The following is an 18936-nucleotide window of genomic DNA, read 5'->3' on the forward strand; positions in this document are numbered from 1 at the left end:
CTGCTGGGCTTTACGGAGCTCATTTAGAGGGAGGCGTGACTAGCTGGCCTCAGTGCCCTCTGACAGCTCCCAGTTCTCTTCCCTCCCCTCAGTTATTGGGTCCTGCACGATCGGTTCTGGCTGGTGAGACTTCAGGATGTAGCCCAGGGTGGCTGCTGTGTGGGACCTGAGGTTGCTTTCCAGACCTGGCGCCCAGTCACACATTCTCCCATTCCAGCCTCCCGGTCGCTCTCTGAGGTCAGCAGGGCAAGTGAGATGTGACGTGGGTCACGCTTCACCATCGGGTTGTGTGTGCTTCGGGCTCGCCTCGCCTTGCTCTTCCTGTCCAGGCTTCTGGAAATGCTGTCATTGACCAGTGTTATTTTTCGGGTGACATTGTTAAGGTTTCCTTCTACCAAATTGATTATAATTAGATGTTTCGAAACCAGACAGAACGTCCAAAATAGAAGAGAGAGAGTTAAGCGTAAAGCTTTGTAACATTCCCGAGTGGATTTCCTTTATGGAATCATTCAAGTGCCACTGTATCGGTTGAAAAATTGTCTAAAAGAAAAGTTTCTCAAATTTTTCAAATTGACCAGGATAAGAGAGGGGGAGGGAGAGAGAAAGCGAGAGACACCTATTGATTATGAACCTGTCAGCGTCTGATGTTTTCCATAATTGTTTTTAAAATATTTTAACCAGACCAGAGATTCTCTAGGTGAGGAGCTCTGTACATTAAATTTTGTTTCATTTATTCAAGAAGCGTTTATTGAGAAACTCCTGTGTGCTGGGCAGTGTGATAGAATTGGGAATATAGTGCTAAACAACACTGGCGCCGTCCCCGACCTGATGGAGCTTAGAATCTAAAGGCGGAAAAGGACAGCACTCAGAAACTTGTAATTGTATAATTATAACCAGGACTGGCGCTATAAAGGAAGAATGGCATGTGGTCTTACTTGGGTGTAGGGGGGACCTTCAGTTTGCAGGGTGATCAGAGACACTTCCCCAGGGAGAGACGGGCAGGCTAAAGCCTAAAGGATGAGCAGGAGCCTGTGTCGCCGGAAGTTTTTCACAGTTGGAGTCACTCGAGGCCACAGGGACGATTTAGACACTGTAATGCTGGCGTCTGCTGTTAAGGGCTCAACTGTAATCACAGCTGACGCGTATTACCCACTTAACGCTTACAACGACCTCCAAGGTGGGTGTGATCCCCTCCTTCACAGGTGTGGAAACAGTCTCGGGCAGACCAGTTGTCGGTGGCAAGGGCATGATTCACACCCAGGCCTGCTGGACCCCAGACCCTGTGTTCCCACCATCGCCCTCGGCCGCCTCCCACAAGGAGGGAGATTCGTGGCTCGGCCCAAGGGATTCAGTGTGTCTCCCCTCCTGGCCAGCCGGCCCCCAGCCTCTCTCACGGTCCCCGTCAGGCTTGGGACACCTTGTAAGCTCCTGTCCTCACGGTGTGAGGGAGCTTCGGTGGGCTGGGAGGGACAGGACCGTGCAGAGGTGCACTACCCCCTTGGAGGGAAAGTGTCGGCTCCTGTAAACTGCCTCAGCCATCTTGCAAGTCACTCATTCGCTTGTTAAAGGGAATTTCGCTTTTGAGGTTGAAACAGTGCTGTGAAGCGGGATTACTTTGTTCCTGTCCCTGAATGTGCAGTACCGTCTCTCATTTAAACCCCCATGGAAATGCCACTTGTTTGTAGCTCTGTAACCTCGGGCAACTTAACTCAGGTCAAAGGATGGACCTCTCTTATTATCTAATCTGACCCAGGCAGGTGCTTTACCAGTGGGAGCCTGAGACTCGGATGGTCATGACTCTCTGGAAGGAATTCAAAGGCCCTCACTCTCCCTTTGCTGTAGGAACCACCTCCAGCCTAGGTCTCGGCTGTTGGAGGACTGAGCTTCTCAAGGTCAAACAGATACACGAGTTTGTCCTTTCAAAACCAAGACCCCAACTCTTCCGAATTTCACCTTTTCAGCTTTTCTTCTTATCTCAGATGTACCGCTTCTTACCCATCTCTCTGGACTCCGCTTTACCATCTCTGGAAGAAAAAAAACCACTGACCTGGGGGGAAACTTTGGAATACTTGCAGTTCTGTCATTTAACCATCACCACCCAAAAACTGGGCTTGTATACCAGATTCACCTTGAATAGCAGGAATATTTTGAAAGAGATTTTTTTCCTGACTGTGTCAGTTAGGGTTAGACTTGACTGCAGAAAAATCCAGACCAATACTGGCTTCAAAAGATAGAACTTTATTTCTCCCTCACGTGTAAGAAGGCTACAGATAGTCAGGCAGTCCAAGGCTAGTGTGGCATTTTCACAAAATGGCCAGGGATGTGGTCTCCTGTCCTGCTTTCCCGCCGTCTTCACACATGGTCCAAAATGGCTGTCACAGTCTCCATGAATTATGACTAGCCAGGAAGAAGAGAGAGTAGGAAGTTGTGGCTTCTCCATTTAGGGGTGCTTCCTCAAAAGCCTCACACAACTTTCACTTAACATCTTATTGGCCAGAACTTGGTCATATGCCCAAGGAAAATTCTGTTAATAAGGAAGAGCAGATACCGTGGGGCAACCAGCGATCTCTACCACACTGACATTTCAGATGAGCCACCTCTTTTATTCCTTGATCGGCCTATTTAAACATTTTTATTTATGACGAATTTCAGACGTTTGCAAAAAAGAGAACAGTATAATGAAGCCCAATCACAGAACTTCTACAGTTGGCCAGTCTTGTTTCTTCCAGACCTCTTCCTACTCCCCTGGATTATTTGGAAGCAGATTCCAGGCATCATGTCCATTCATCTGTAAATACCTTAGTGCATATCTCTAGAACACGGCAAACTTTTTCTGTAAAGGGCCAGATAGTAAATATTTTAGGCTTCTGGGGTTACACATAGTCTCTGCTGCATATTGGTCTGTTGCATATTCTTTGTTTGTTTTAATTTAATTTTTTCAAACAAAGCATTCTTACCTTGAGGGCCTTACAGAAGCAAGCCCTGGGCTGGATTTGGCCTGCAGGGTATAGTTTGCTGTTTTCAAACAGTTTGGTTTTCAATTTCAGATCCAGATAAAGTCCAAACACTATAACTCATTAATATTTGTCTAAAGTTCTCCCTTCTCGTATTTTTCTCCTTGCAACTTGTTTGTTTTTTTTTTTAAGGAAGGGTTGTTTCTCTGAGAAGTCTTCCACACTCTGGTTTTGCTGATTACATCTATGCAGTGTTATTTAACATGTTCCTCTGTCCCTTGAATTTCCTGCAAAACTAGGCTGAATCAGGTTCATGTTTTTGTATCTAGAAGAATGTTTCCTAGGTGCTGCCCTGCACTTCCCTCTAGAGGCATCTTTCCTTTTTTGATATTAATAGCCATTGATGGTTATTGCCTAGACCGGTAAATTCCTTGGAGTCGCAAAATTATGACATTATAATTCTTCCTGCCATCCCTTCCTCATTCCTTAGCCGGAATACACTAAAAGAGACCTCCCCTTGTCAATCAAGCTGATCCTGTGTTATAATTCTCAGAGGAAAGGCACGATCAGTGCTTAATTCCTTCCTTCCTTTACCAGTTATCAAAATGAGTGTTTCTTAGCATCATCTAACATGACCATTGGATTGAGGTTTGGGGTTTTTTTTAATGTATTTATTTGTATTTATTTATTTTGGGCTGTGTTGGGTCTTCGTTGCTGCGCACAGACTTTTTCTAGTTGCGTCGAGCGGGGGCTGCTCTTCGTTGGGGTGCGCGGGCTTCTCATTGCGGTGGCTTCTCGTTGCAGAGCACGGGCTCTAGGCACGCAGGCTTTAGTAGCTGTGGCACGTGGCTCAGCAGTTGTGGCATGCGGGCTCTAGAGCGCAGGCTCAGTACTTGTGGCGCACAGACTTAGCTGTTCCACGGCATGTGGGATCTTCCTGGACCAGAGCTCGAACCCATGTCCCCTGCATTGGCAGGCAGATTCTTAACCACTGAGCCACCGGGGAGGCCCTGGATTGAGTTTTTTAATATAGCATTCTGAACTCAGGGATGTAAATAAACATAGTTTATATGTCCATTCCATTGCAGTTATTATCCTTAGTGATGCTCAAGTCCTATCTTTGAACAGTGACAGCTTCTTCAGATTGTTTCCTGAGTTCATTTTGACGTGACCCCAGAAGTCTTTGATCGTTTTCTCACTTTGGGATATGAAAAGGTGTTCCAGGTTCATCTTGTACTTACTTGTGTGTGTATGTGGTAATGGCTTTATTGAGGTATAACGCCCATACCATACAGTTCACCCAGTTTAAAACAATTTAGTGATTTTTTAGTATATTCACAGAGTTGTGCAGCCATCACCACAATCAACTTTACATTTTCATTGCCTCAGAAAGTAACCCCATACCCTTTGTACTCTCCCCATACCCTGCCCTCATTTCTCTCCATTCCCCCAGCCTTAGGCAGCCACTAATCTAACTTTCTGTCTCTATAAATTTGCCCCTTTCTTTTCTTTCTTTTTTTTTTTTTGACCATGTCACACAACACGTGGGATCTTAGTTCCCTGACCAGGGATCGAACCCGCATCCGCTGCAGGAGTGCAGAGTCTTAACCACTGGACTGCCAGGGAAGTCCCTAAATTTGCCTCTTCTAGACACTTCATATAAATGGAATCATATACTGTGGGTCCTTTTGTGACTGGCTCCTGTCACTTAGCATAATGTGTTCGAAGTTCATCCATGTTTTAGCATGTATCAGTACTTCATTTCTTTTTACTGCCAAATAATATTCCATTACATGGACATACCACATGTTATTTATTCATGGACATTTGGACATCTCAGTTTCCCCATTTTGACAGTTTTGAGTAATGCTGCTGCAAACACTCGGGAACAAGTTTTTGTGTGGATGTATGTTTTCATTTTTGTTGGGTATACGCCTAGGACTACAATTGCTGGGTCATATAATATCTCTGTGTTTGATCTCGTAACAAACTACCAGACTATCTTCTAAAGCAACTGCACCATTTTACATCCCTACCAGCAGTACACGAGGGTTCCAATTTCTCTACATCCTCACCAGCACTTGTTATCACTGGCTTTTTCTGATGTAGCCATCCTAGTGGGTATGAAGTAGTATCTCACTGTGGTTTTTGATTTTCGTTTCCCTGATGGTTAATGATGCTGAACATCTTTTCATGTGCTTATTGGCTATTTGTATATCTTATTTAGAGAAGTGCTTATTCAAGTCTTTTGCTTATTTTTAAATTGTGGGTTTTATTATTATTATTATTGAGTTACAATTACCTTGTACATTTCTTACCACCGACCTGGAATCAGCCATTCCTTTAAGGAGCTCTGGTTCCCTGTATTGGGGAGTGATGTTTAGAGACCTCACTCCAGGGTTCTTCATTGTTACTCACTGATCACATGTTTAGTTTCCTTAAGAGAAAATACATCTTGAGTTTATACTGTTTTGTTTTGTTTTGTTTTGCGGTACGCGGGCCTCTCACTGTTGTGGCCTCTCTGTTGCAGAGCATAGCCTCCGGATATGCAGGCTCAGCGGCCACGGCTCACAGGCCCAGCCAATCCGCAGCATGTGGGATCTTCCCGGACCGGGGCACGAACCCGTGTCCCCTGCGTCGGCAGGTGGACTCTCAACCACTGCGCCACCAGGGAAGCCCTATACTGGTTTTTACTTAACCTCATCAAGCTTATATCTTAATTTTCTTCCTCCCACACTGAAAATCCCTGTTTTAAAAAATATCGACATTTGTTTTTGACTCCTTTGTTTTTCCACAGTACAAACACAACAGTCTCAGAATAACACTAACCACCTCCATCAGTATGATTATTAGAAAGTATTAAAGGTGTTTCAAAGTTATTTTTGACCTTCAGGTTATCCATCATTTTGCAGTCATTTGAAATAGTTCTTCTTGGTGTGTCTACATGGTCCATCTTATGTGGCGTGTATTTGAGTAATTCCTGTGTGCAGTGGTCTGAGTATTCCACTGCTTTACAAAGGAGGAGAAGGAGAGGGAAGAAGAAAGGGGGAAGAGACGGCAGATTATGTGTAGTAGGAATGTTGTGGATATACTTTCATAAGTCAGAGAAATCATCATGCTTCTGTTTCAGCTTCATATGCTCAGGGTTTAGGGGTACTTTTGTTGTTAACGTTTTCTCAAAATAATAGGGTCGCTTAAACTAAGATAAGCCCTCCCCAGCCTACTTTCTGAGCAGTTCACCAAGTATTTTTTCTAGTAAATCTGCTAACCTGAAGCACTGCACCGAACGTTTACTGCTTTTTCATTCTCAAGGGTGTTGGGAGTAGAAGGACATCCTGTCCAGCTAGGAGTTGTAGCAGCAGCATCTCCTTTCTGGGCCCACACGTGTTCTACTTCGTTACAAATGTCAAGAGAAGGTCTTTCAATAATCTGTAAGCTTGTTTAGGGCCTTTTTTGGGGTGAACCCTGAAAACTTTTATTGTTTGAGTTGTAGTGTTTGGCCCCAACTCATTATTTTGAAGACACGAGTGCCCAGTTTTAAAATTATGCCCCTCCCCCCATGCCAACCAGGCCTGGCACTGCTTCTGGGCTGGTCTCTTCAGCATCTTTCAAGGTGGAATTGGAGATCTCCTCTGGCTGCCTTGTTTTTAGGCTGCTGTGAGCCTCCAGAAGCTGACTTGAGGAGTTACCCGCCAGGCCAGTGCACTCTGGCACCTTGTCTCCTTAGTGCTCTGTCTCCTCCTGAGCACACGTGAGAAGGAAGGCACTTCCTCTGCTCTGTCGCTGCCTCACCCCCACGTAGGATGTGGGCAGGGAGAGGGTGCCCTGTTGTCACCATAGAGATCGTACTGGGGCTGGACAGCCCTGTGACTGCATTATGCCACTTCAGTTACAGGGAACTCCCCACTGGCCTGTACCCAGTGTCTTTGGTGAAGAACTTGTCTTAGGGCCACTCCCTGGTAGAGGGGCTGTGTCATGGCCATAAGCACAGGGCCCCAGGGGGATAGGGAATAGACAGTGCCAGGTCGGGTGCGGCCTGAGCAGGAGCGCAGGCCCAGGCTGCAGGGTGCACGTGACCCCGGAGGGCCTGGGCCTCTCCTCGTGCAGCCGCGTCCCCTCTGCCGGGCAGGGGCCGAGGAGACAGAAGCAGATAGGACCGTTCGTTACCTGAGCGCCGAGCTGTGCTTTGACTGGATGAAGGTCGTCTGAGATGGAAGTGTGTCTGTGTTCACTCTCAATATGAATAAAATGAGCGTGGAAATAAAGTATTGTGTATTTAGAAAGGTACTCTTCCAGGTACCTTTCGGGCTCTTGGAAACTGCTTTTCGGTGAACTGGCAGTTGTCTGGGTTACAGCTGCCGGCTCTGGACACAGTCCCATGCGCCATCTCTCTCAGTCTTTCCTGACCTGTGCCTCAGGAGGATTGGAAAGTCTGACATCCTCTCAGGAATGTGGCTTCAGTAGGGGAGTTGGGCTCCGGCCGGGTCACAGACGGTCGGCTCTGAAGGAGATGAGGGGGTTGGCGCGGTCGCCGGGCACGTGCACGTTCTGAGGGCGCCCTTCTGCCTGTGAGAGGGAAGCCAGGCTGAGAGTGAAGGCCTTCTGGCCGGTGCGTTTGTGTTTGGGCTGGAAGGTCATGGCAGATGTGGAAAGCTGCCCCTCCCGTGATGCTCGGGTTGGGCCTGGGGGGAAGGAGGCTGAGTGCTGAGATCGGACTTTGTCTTGGGACTCGGGTGCGCACTTGCACACGTGTGCCTGTCCTCACGTGGTTCTTCTGCCACCGTCCTTTAGCTGAGTTCACACAGCTGCCTCTCCAGAAAGATGGCGTTCTAATTGTAATTGCTCAGGAATCAATGAAGAATTAGTGGAGTTTTGTCCTGCCTCAGCAGACGCAAGCGTACAGGCGCCTCCCTTTCCCTTTGCCCTGCTTGGAAAGAGAGAGAGCTGAGTGTGGCACTTTGACTCCCTCTGATGCCGTGATGCTCTTCTGCGTGGCCTGGTGATGGGCTGCTTGGATGAACGGCCTTCCCCACCCTCCGCCAGGCGATGGGGTGCAGGGGGCCTGCCTCCACGCCACTTGCTCTCTCTTCTAATTACGTCGTCTCTTGTCTCTCCACCTTGTCTGTAATCACCAGCTAGTTAGGTCCTCCTTAAATATTTGTGAGATTATGTTTAACTCCTAGGTGGTGATAACAGGAAAATGCCAACCTTCTCCTTTCTTCTTCCAGTACTTGATTCTTGGCGATCTCAACCCTCCACGTTTCTCCAGGAATAGCCATCGAAACTATTACAGAGTGGGGTGACACTGATTCTGATTATGTGGAGTATGCCTTATTTTTCTTTTTAATTAGTATTTCAGAGGTAATACATGTGCATTGTAGCAAAGTAAGGAAAAGCAGAGAAGCAAAAACAAGAAAATAAGGGGTGTTTCATAGCCATATTTTTTCCTATACGTGTGTTCTTGGTTTTGTTTTGTTTCCAAAACATACTATGTATACACCAGTGTACCATCTGGGCCGTTTTTCCACTTACCACCGTATTGTCTTTCCGCGCTATCATATATTCTTGTTGTGAGTTTTTTTAATGGTAGTATAATGGTCCATTGTTTAAGTCGATCTTAATTTATGGAATCAGTACCTAGTATTGAATAGTTAATTATGGACTATTGAGTAGTCTGATTTTACCTGTGACACGTAATGCTGTGGTGACCGTTCTTTGTGGCTTCATTTTTGAACACATCCGTGTCATTTTCCTTGGGCTAAATTATTATCAAATGTATGCAAATATTTAAAGCTTTTTATGTATACTGACAAGTCATCTTTTAGGAAGGCTCTCCAAAGCATTACCTCCACCCATCATGTTAACTCTTTGCCTTACCGCACTTGTCGGGATTCCTGTGTGGGGTGTTTTGAGTTGGGAGAGGCTTTGCAGTCTGATTTGGGGGCTCACTGCTGTATTACCCACCTTCTTCCATTGCTGCCTCCTCTGTAACTTTAGAAATAGACGTTCATGCTAAAAGCCTGAACTTCTCATGTGACACAGGTAGGTCCTACCCAGGTGTGCCTCAACAGGACAGCGAATGAAGAAGGTGTGGGTTTATCCGTACACTGGAACACAAGCCAGCAACATCAAGGAACACGCTGCTCGTGCACACGGAGACGTGGGCGTGAACACTGAGCAAAGAGGAGCTACGAATAGAGATAGAGAGTGGATTAGGGTTGTGGGTCCGGGAGGGCTGGGGAGACGTGAGGAGGGACCACTGAAAGGTCCAGAGTTTGTCTTGGAAGCAGTGATGAGCCCTAAAATGGATTGTGGTGACGACTGCACACACTGTGAACAGACCAAAAACCATTGCATTGCACACTTTAAATGGCTGAATTTTGAACAGCGTAAAGCTGTTCAGAAAAAGAAGATGGACACCAAAGAGTACATACTGTATGGTTCCACTTATTTCAAGCTCTAGGCAGAAGTGATCCAAGAGGCAGAAGTGATCCAAGAAACAGAAGTGGAAAAGTGGTTGCAGTGGGGCAGACGGACTGGAGAGGGTGGTGGGAACGTTCTGTATTGTTGAGAGATTCGTCGTGGTGTGTGCAGTCACCACAGCTCACCGGACTGGGGGAAGATGCGTTCTGGCTGAAAGAACCAGTTCGGCCCTAATCACCTCTTTTTTTTTTTTTCCCCTATTGAAAAAAATATTTTCTGAAGTCATTTTTCTACTGGGTAATATGCCCTAAACTTTCCGTCCATCGACAAAGATTCCCACCAGTCATTTCAGGATACCAGCTGCTGCCACGCCCATGGCCAGCTCGCTCCGGGAGCCCACCTTCCCCAAGACCAGAGGTTTGATTGTTAGTAGGCAGCGTCCTGCACATCGTATAATGGCTTCAGAGAACTAAAGGGTAGTTGTTCTTCCTCCACAAACCGACTGGCAGTTGTTCTGCCAGGAGTTTGATCTGTGTGATGAACTTAGTCATTCTGAGACAGTGGGGCTTGTCATTTCCTCCTTCCAAAAGGAAGTGCCTTTATGCATGTGAAACTTTCAGTGTGCTGTTGAGGTATATTTGGAGGGTAGGGGACGTTTTGGGAAGTCATGCAGATTACCTAAGTCAAATCATAATCGCACTTACGGTGAGCGGGGAATCTGCGGGCAGTGGAGGACAGACAGCTGACCCACCTGGTTGGGAGCGTTCACGGTGAGGAACCTGCCTCGTGTCTCACTGCTTTTCTCTTGTGTGGGGTGTAGGAGCTGGTCAGACTTACCATCGAGAAGCAGGGGCATCCGTCTCCAACAAGCCCAGTGAAACCCAGTTCCCCAGCCTGCAAACCCGACGGGTGAGTGCTGACCAGATCCTCCAGTATCTGGGGTCACAGTTGATCTACACTTGAGAAAGAAGGGGAGCCAGGTCTGGAGCCCACATCAGGCAGGCCCTGTGAGGCCCACATTCCCTTCTCAGTGAATTTTGGGTAAGAGCCTGCATTACTTTTTAAAGTGTGTGTAGCTCACACCCATTCTGAAGAATTGCCTGGTCTCCAGGTTAATAGTCAGCGTGACCTTTTCTAAGGATAGTGTGTGATGTCAAAACCCACCTACACTATTCTTGACCAGCTTCCTCCCATAATTAGAAAGAACTTTGAAGGGTTGGGTTTTAGGGCTTTGACTTGAGAGCATTTAACTTTATCAAGAAAGGAAACTGATGGTAATGTGGACAGTTATAAGGCCTTGCAATAATTTCTACTACAAGCCCCTAGTAAAAATATAAAACCTACACTTGGAGCATCTTAGAAGATCATCTAGGCCAGAGATGATTCTTCCAGGTGAGGAAACTGAGGTGCAGAGGCAGGGGGACTTGGCCAAGCTTCTGCTGTTTGTGGGTGATCGAACCAGACTTGAAACCCCATCTCTGCCTTGGAGCCTAGGGCACAGTGTCAGCTCTGTGTCCAGGGCACCTCCGTCCCTGTCCCCCCATGACTTCCCTGCCCTGGTCACACCCTCACGCTCTCAGGACCTTCTCTGTGGCCTTCTGTAACCCCGAGTTCTCTTCAACTCTCCAGCCAGTCTGAGCTCCCCCTGACAGATCGAGAGATGGAGATTCTAAACAAGACGACCGGCCTGTCGCAGTCAGCCGAGGGGCTCCCAGATTCCACGGATGAAGAGGTCGCGCCCCCCAAACCCCCCTTGCCTGGCATTCGTGTGGTTGATAATAGGTAATTTTCTGTTTTTCTAGCACCCTCCTCTATTTATGTCATAATTTCATGAATGGATGGGTAGGATGAGCCAAAAAGAAGATGGTGCCATTAGGGTCAGAACCTACTCTTCAGGCACCTTGGCGGTTTGACCTTCCTCCAGAGGGGCGTCTCTGGAGGACGCGAGCCTGGCCCAGTACCCTCCCTTGCCCCGCACCTTGGGAACTCCCAACCGCTTGCCTTTTAGCCTTAGCCAAGCAAAAACTGGCACCATTTGTTACAAAAAGAAAAGCAAGGACTTTGGATACTAGTGTTTTGGCCTTGATGGGATGGGAGTTGAAAGTGTGAAAAGCAGGTGTGAAGTGTCTGATAATGAAAGAACCCACCTCCCATACCCCAGTATCTGTTTAAAGCATTTTGTGGGGTGTCTGGTTTGATAGGGTTCCTTGCTCTGTTTCAGTCCTCCACCAGCATTGCCGCCGAAGAAGAGACAGTCGGCTCCGTCCCCCACCCGAGTGGCCGTCGTGGCCCCCATGAGTCGAGCCACCAGTGGCTCCAGTTTGCCTGTTGGAATTAATAGGCAGGTAATTAGCTCCATCTAGAAAGGCAGAGGAAGGCTTCAGGTTTGGGGATTTGATTCCTGAAGCTGAGAGAAACCCCGTGGTCTTCAGTCCCTGGCGTTGGTCACAGGAGGAGCTCTCCCCACTGGGGTGGAAGTTCCCTCACGGGGTGGGGAGGCTGAGACCGGCCCCAGGGCCTCCCTCGCACGGAGCTCTGAGCACATGCAGAGGCCCTCTTTCTCAGAAGGCGCGGAAGTGGTGTTTACGGCCTACAGCAAAGACGGGCCTTTCCGGCGGGTTGCTGAGCTTGCCGGTCGGGTAAACGTACCGGCTCCCTCCCCCGTCTCTGCCACCATCTCCCAGGAGTGACGCGGTTTGTTTGTTTTCGTTTTTTGCCGGGAGGATTTTGACGTGGACTGTTACGCACAGAGACGACTGTCGGGCGGCAGCCACTCATACGGCGGCGAGTCGCCGCGCCTGTCCCCCTGCAGCAGCATGGGCAAGCTCAGCAAGTCGGACGAGCAGCTGTCCTCTCTGGACAGGGACAGCGGGCAGTGCTCCCGGAACACAAGCTGTGAAACGCTAGGTGAGCGGCCGGCGTCCCGGTCACCGTTGCTGGCTCATCGTGTCTCGGTGGCTTTTTGGGCTCAGACAGAGATGCCAGTCACTGGCTCTGTTGACCTTGGCCGAGTCACTCAAAGTCGGAGCCTCAGTTTCCTCATCTGCAAAATGAGGACACCAGTGTCTGTGTCTGAAGGGGGTTGAAAGCTTAAATGGAGTGGCAGTGGGGAACCCATGGGAGACGCTGAAATGGTAGCTGTTACTTCGGTTCGTCTGTCAGTGTGTCATTTGACTCCCTTTGCCAGAACCAGAGCCGTCTGTGCTCAGAGCCCCTGACAACGTTTGACGGAGGGCGCGGGCGCGGGCGCGGGCGCAGCACGTGCTGACCTCGGGCGGTGGGGCCCGATGCGGGTCTGGCATGCAGTTTGGCAGGAAGCTCGCAGAGCACTGAACTGTTCATGTCCCGCGAACTAGATACTTCACTTCTGAGAGTTTATCTTAAGATCATAATCAGAGATTTATGGCAAGATTTCTGTCCAGAGACATTAACCTCAGCATTATTAAGAGTAATGATGATAAACTGGAAAGAATCTACTACTCAGTGGTAGGAAATCAGGAGACTTACGATACACCCATTTGGTGGAATAATACATAGCTGTATTAAAAACCAATTATGATATAGTGATCAGCGGACAGAATCCAAGACCACTTATATAGTGTTTTCTCAGAGTTTAAAAAAAAAAAAAGAATCCAAGGGAAAAAAGAGTTTTAAGGAAACACACCCAATGGTAAGCAGAGATTATAGTTAGATTATGGGATTGTGGGTGATTTTTATTTTCTCAATAGGGTTTTTTGGCCATCTTTTCTACAGTGGTCATGCATTTTTCTTTTTTTAAGTAAGAAACTTTTAAAAATCCAGGAAAGTACAAAGAATTGGATAGCAAACAGTCAAATTCCCATCTGGTTTTACTTTTATAAGCAGGAGAAAAATGAAGAATATAAAGTAAAGTGAGAGTCTTTGTGGATGAGACGGGAGATGTGTTACGGTCACTCTCTAATGAGCAGCACCGGGTCAAGGAAGAAGGGTGGGGTCTTTTCTTTCTGTGGGGGCTGGCGGCTCACAGTATGTTTCTCCTGTTGTGAATGCAGATCATTACGACCCTGACTACGAATTCCTCCAGCAAGACCTCTCTAACGCAGACCAGATACCTCAGCAAGTGGCCTGTAACCTCAGCCCGTTGCCGGAGTCCTTGGGGGAGTCTGGGTCTCCGTTTCTTGGCCATCCTTTCCAGTTGCCTCTGGGCAGCTGTCCCCAGCCAGAGGGGCCCTCGGCCCCAGGGCAGCAGATGGACGTGCCGCCTGCTCTTCCCGAGAAGAAGCGCAGGAGTGCGGCCTCCCAGACGGCGGACGGCTCTGGCTGCAGGGCGTCCTACGAGCGGCACCCCTCGCAGTACGACAACATCTCCGAGGAGGACCTGCAGAACCCGGCCTCGGCCCAGTCCGTCCCCTTCACGCCCTTTGCTGCTCTTCTTCCCTATCAGCAAGGAGGTTCCTCAGCCTCGGTCGAATTTGTGGGTGATTTCACTGTTCCTGAATCAACAGGTGACCCAGAAAAACCTCCTCCTCTACCGGAGAAGAAAAACAAACACAGTAAGCTTTTGTTGAGCTATTGTCGGGAAGCACCTTTTGTAACCGAAAACGGTGTCTCATTGAAACATTAGATCAGAATCAAACCAGTGGCCTCCTAATTTCATAAAAGGTAGAACCACAGGTATGTGGACACTTACAGGAGCCTTGTGTTGTCAGTCCTGGGGGTCATTTTTAAAGCCTGAGAAGCTGACCTCTCCTTTTGGTCTCGACAGAACCTCAGGTCTGGTCTCCACAGAGTATTTGGCCTCTTGTAGGTGGCAGTCAGTTGACCTTCTGGCCCGAACACGTGGTGACAAAGAGAAACAAATATCATGGCATTACATCTGGGTAAAGCAGAGCAGACATTTGAGTTAAAATAGCCCTGATCGCACCCACAGGGGTTTTCTAAGGCTCCCCGAAATGCAGGGGGCTGTTAAGAGAGAACCCTGGTACCGCTCTGTCTTCTGTTTGCAGACACCGAAATGTCACATAACGACTTGGAATCTGAGATTGCCTGGTTGGAGTTGCTGAGGACACTTCTTGGACCAGATAATCTGATATATGATGTTATTAGGGCCCAGGGGTAGAGCTGAAATGTTGGATTTTTGTATTTCGAATACTTTCCAAGGTCCTAAGTGGAGTTCTGCAGGGATTTGCTTTTCTGCTGGCTCCCCGACTGCTCTGTGTTGCCTGTCTCTCTGCCCCGCCCACTCCCCACGTCACCCGCACGGCTCTGCCTCATCTTCCTTGGGCAGACTGGCTGTCAGTGTTTCAATATGTGTGTGGCCACAGCAGCCCACAGCCCCAGGATTCCCTGGCCTCAGTGGAAACGTCCAGCAGGTGACTTCTGTGACCTGGAAGTTGAGTATCCATTCCAAATGCCCAAGTGAGAGCGTCTGATTGGCGGTGCCGAGAGCGGCCCGTTCTCAGAAGGGGAGACCTGGTCTTAGTTACCGTACTGGGTGTCGCCCAGCTTGTATAATGGCCTCGGTGGCTTGGTCCCCCAGCTGGAGGGAGAGCTGGCTCTGTAGGGCTAATGATGTCCTTCCCATCTGTCATGTAAGTTCACTCACTAGAAACCAGGCCGCTAGTGGAGGGAGCTGCAAACAGCAGCGCCAGGAACATCTCTTTTGTGCTTCTGTATGCACGCACAGGTGTCTAAAGAGCTGTGGGCCTCTCCCCTCCACCCACCTGGCCTTGACTTGAACAGCATGCACTTGAGCGATCGCACCCTTTCCTGTCCTTTCCTAGGAATCTTCTGGACCCAGACCAAGAGCAGGCTTGTATCTGTGCAAACCACAGCAGATTTGTGGTGCCGCCTGGCTGGGGAGCCAGGAGCCTTGCCCTCTGAGCTCTTAGACCAGGTGTGGGCAGCCGGCTTCAGGCAGAGGAGAAAAGGGAAGGGGGAGGCATCCATTGTTGCCTTTTGAATAGCCTCAAGTCTCCTGTGGCTGAAAATATTTCCTATTAATTTAGGCATCCATTTCTAGGCTCTGTGTCATCCGTCAATGTCTGTAGCTCTTGTGCCTGCAAACCTTCAAAATCTACTGAGCACCTCCGGTGTGGCGCCCTGGCCTGAAGCTTGACATACTCTGACCTACTCTGTCGCGTTCGTCCTGGCTGGCCGGGTGTCATTAGCCCCCCGTTTTTTGTGTGTGCGGTACGCGGGCCTCTCACCGCTGTGGCCTCTCCCGTTGCGGAGCACAGGCTCCGGACACGCGGGCTCAGCGGCCATGGCTCACGGGCCCAGCCGCTCCGCGGCATGTGGGATCCTCCCGGACCGGGGCCCAAACCCGCGTCCTGCATCGGCAGGCGGACTCTCAACCACTGCGCCACCAGGGAAGCCCAGCCCCCTTTTTATTGCAGAAGAAACTGGAGCTCAGAGGAACTGAGCCTCTGCCCAAGATCAGATCAGCAAGGAAGTGGGTGGCAGATGTGGGCTTCTGAGCAGTGTTTTCCTAGCTCAGCTCACTGCCTCCCAGGCTGAGGGGGAAGCCCTCCCCCCACTTCCCTGAGCCCTGTGCCAGCTTACAGTAGTAACCCCTGCACAGCCGGTGGTGTCCTCAGTGCCCTGTGAAAGGACCCCTGACTTGAGGCTCCCTGAGGCTTAGTCCTAGCCTCAACTCTGCTCTTCACTTCCCGAGGGGACCCTTGAAGAGTTCCAATCTGCAACCCCATAGAAAGCTCCTCACAGGGTTGCTTTGAAGGAAAGGAGGAGATAATCATCATCTTTATACTTGGCTAACGCTGGACAGAGTTTGTGTGCACGCAGCCTCGGTGTCCGAGAGCATCCCCGTCCTTTGGGTTGCTCTGAGGGTCCCCGGCCCTGTGAGCCCCTTGTGCCAGACAAGCTTCCTCATCACTGTCTGCCCATAGCCCCAGGTGCCCGCTGGGCCTTCCCAGTGATGCCAGTGGCTGTAGACTCTGGGCCCTTGTGCTGGGCTGCCTTTGCAATGGACTGGTCCTCCTTGTTTCTAGAAGGTGGCGACCATCGCTGCTGCTTTTCTGTGCTTGGTTAGCAGTTCTCTACAAGGACTTCAACATCAAGGAGTTCATGGAGCTCCTGAAAAGATCGCAGCCTTACTGCAGCTTTCCATTTTGGTCAGACGGAGGTGGTTGCATTCAGGCTCCTTAGGGAGAAATTCGTGGGCATTTGGGGTCGTCTTCATGGTTTGCATTTTCCCCTGGAACCCAGTGGTGTTGCTTGTGCGGTGTTAAAGAAAAGGTGATTGGGGTTCCAGGGGGACTGCAAGCTGCACTTCTCTTTGAGAAGCACTGATTTTATGGAGGAAACCACCTTTTACAGCCAAGCTCCACTCTGTGCTTTTTGGAGCTGAGATGTTCTTACTGATTCCTTTAAATAAAGAAAGTAACTTTGAACCCCTCTTTCAGTGAAGGGTGCTAGAAAGACGTATTTGGAGAAAGGCATTTCCTGTCTACCTTGACCCCCAGCGAGGTGCAGAGAAGAAAAAGACCATCTCCCTGCCTTCATGGCTGCCTTCCCCAGCAACGTGTGTCTGTCCTTTCATTTCTGACTGGTTTAGGTCTCCAGTTAAGCCCAACTTTCTGGTTATTTGAAAATACAGAGTTCAGCCCTGCAAACTTGTCCTTGCCATGGTTTCTCAGTATCTGAACTTTGGCTTCACCTAGCAGGCGCTCGCATCCCTTCACCTCCCTCTTAGTTCATGCACGGTAACTCTGTAAATAAGTTAGTACTTATTTCTGACACAGGTATTGAGGGGCGCAACGGTGCCTTTCCCCCCAAACACGCGTCTGTATAGAGGATGCCGTACCACCCAGGAGCTTCCTCTGCTACCTAGAGAAGGGGAAGGGCAGAGCAGTTCGGGCCTGCCTTGACCTCGACTCTGCGACAGGGAGTGTAAAGGGCGAGATCCCATCCACACAGGTAGATTGGGGTTGGAGAAATTCTGCTCCCGTCCAGCCCTCACAGCTACAGACGCCAGATGACGGCTCTGTCAGGTCCAGACTGTCACTTCTCCCAGAACCCTCTGGAGTCTTCAGAAAGGCCTGGCTCAGAAGATGGGGCTTGGGTCACTAACCACCAAAAGTCAGAAATAAAGTTACGCTGATGCCCTCACGTGAGGGCTGAGGGCGTCACACCTGCCGCGGAGCCACTGTCTGCGGCCGAGGGCTCCGTCGGTGGGGCCACACTGCCAGTGAGGGAGCCTGCCCGCCGTACGGGCCCCGCGGGTGCACGCAGCTCCGCCGTGCGGCTGCGGCTCCGCGACAAATGGCCGCGGTGGCAAGGGCTAGGGCTGCTTTTTTTTTTTTTTTAAACATTTTTATTGGAGTATAATTGCTTTACGATGGTGTGTTAGTTTCTGCTTTATAACAAAGTGAATCAGCTATACATGTATCCCCGTATCCCCTCCTCCTTGCATCTCCCTCCCGCCCTCCCTATCCCACCCCTCTAGGTGGTCACAAAGCACCGGGGCTAGGGCTTCTTAAAGGGCTTTTAGAGAGGAGAGGATCCTTATGTTTCAATGTGAGCACTTCTTTTCTCACTGTTTGTCCCTCTGTACAGAGGATGTTCCATACAACCTCTGGGCTTGGAGGGGGAGAACTAAGCTTAGTGACTGTTATTTCTCGCCTACCCAGCGGGTGCTCTGCAAGACCCGCCCCCGGGGCTGCAGCCTGGTTCAGCAAGTCACTGAGCAGGGACAGATGCTGGGGGGACATGCGTTCTCTTCATTCATTCATTCTGTAAATTATGTGTGGACGCCTACTGTGTGTTAGGCACCAGTGATACAGCAGCGGACAGGACAGACGAGGTCCCTGCCCTCCTGCAGCTTCAGCTCTTGAGTGAGAGGCAGTAAGTCCTGTTGCACCTGCTTTGGAGATTCTTCCTGAACCAAACCACTCTCATCCCCCCGACGCCCACCGCGGCCTTTCACCTGAGCAAGCACAGCTGCCCGGAACCGTCTTCCCAAGACGAAGCAGCTCCGGGCACACCCGGGGGCGGGGGGACCCTTCTGTGGGGTTCCCGCCAACTCAGCCTCAAGCCCACTTCCTTGCCCTGTTCACACAGCCGCATGCAAACCTCCTGGGTCATCCGTCTCCCCTCACCAGCTGTGCTCTGCCCAGCGGACCCTCGTCCTGGCTGTGGGCCTCTGCCTGGCCGGGAAGACTCTTCCACCCGTCCTCACCCTTAATCTAGAGAAGCACCCCCATCGCCACCCCATTTCCCTGTCCTCCATGGGACACGCATACCCCACTTCGGCCTGTTTTCTGTCTTCCTGGGGAGGGTGTGAGCGCCACGCAGGCGAAGGATTCGCTTTGCTGGCCCCTGTGTAGTCCCAGCACCTGGGTCAGTGCCTGACACATAGTAGGTGCTCAGAAAAATCAGACGAATGGAAAAAGCCCAGCTAGCTCGTGACACGCAGTGGGAAGGCCTCCGAAGGAAGGGAACGTGGGGCCGAGGAGGGGCTGCTGGGGCAGGGCTGGGGGTGAGAGGCCTCCACGGAAGTCAGGGAACCTGAGCCTGAGGCCCAAAGTAGGGAGAGAGTCGGGCCTGGCAGCGTAGCAGC

At 50.0% G+C, this 18936-nt stretch overlaps 1 protein-coding gene across 17 annotated transcripts in view; it reads left to right on the forward strand.

Annotated features, from left to right (window-relative positions):
• Nucleotides 1–18936, forward strand: part of RAPGEF1 (Rap guanine nucleotide exchange factor 1) — a 152253-nt gene that overhangs the window by 92899 nt on the left and 40418 nt on the right. For all 17 annotated transcript variants that reach the window (XM_067040463.1, XM_067040453.1, XM_067040461.1 and 14 more), the window contains 5 exons: nucleotides 10198–10286; nucleotides 11007–11159; nucleotides 11599–11722; nucleotides 12101–12284; nucleotides 13409–13909. In XM_067040463.1, the coding sequence (XP_066896564.1) occupies nucleotides 10198–10286; nucleotides 11007–11159; nucleotides 11599–11722; nucleotides 12101–12284; nucleotides 13409–13909 (1051 nt within the window). The remainder of the gene's footprint in view (nucleotides 1–10197; nucleotides 10287–11006; nucleotides 11160–11598; nucleotides 11723–12100; nucleotides 12285–13408; nucleotides 13910–18936) is intronic.

The sequence above is a fragment of the Kogia breviceps genome, chromosome 8, assembly GCF_026419965.1.
Source record: "Kogia breviceps isolate mKogBre1 chromosome 8, mKogBre1 haplotype 1, whole genome shotgun sequence".
Classification (NCBI taxonomy): domain Eukaryota; kingdom Metazoa; phylum Chordata; class Mammalia; order Artiodactyla; family Physeteridae; genus Kogia; species Kogia breviceps.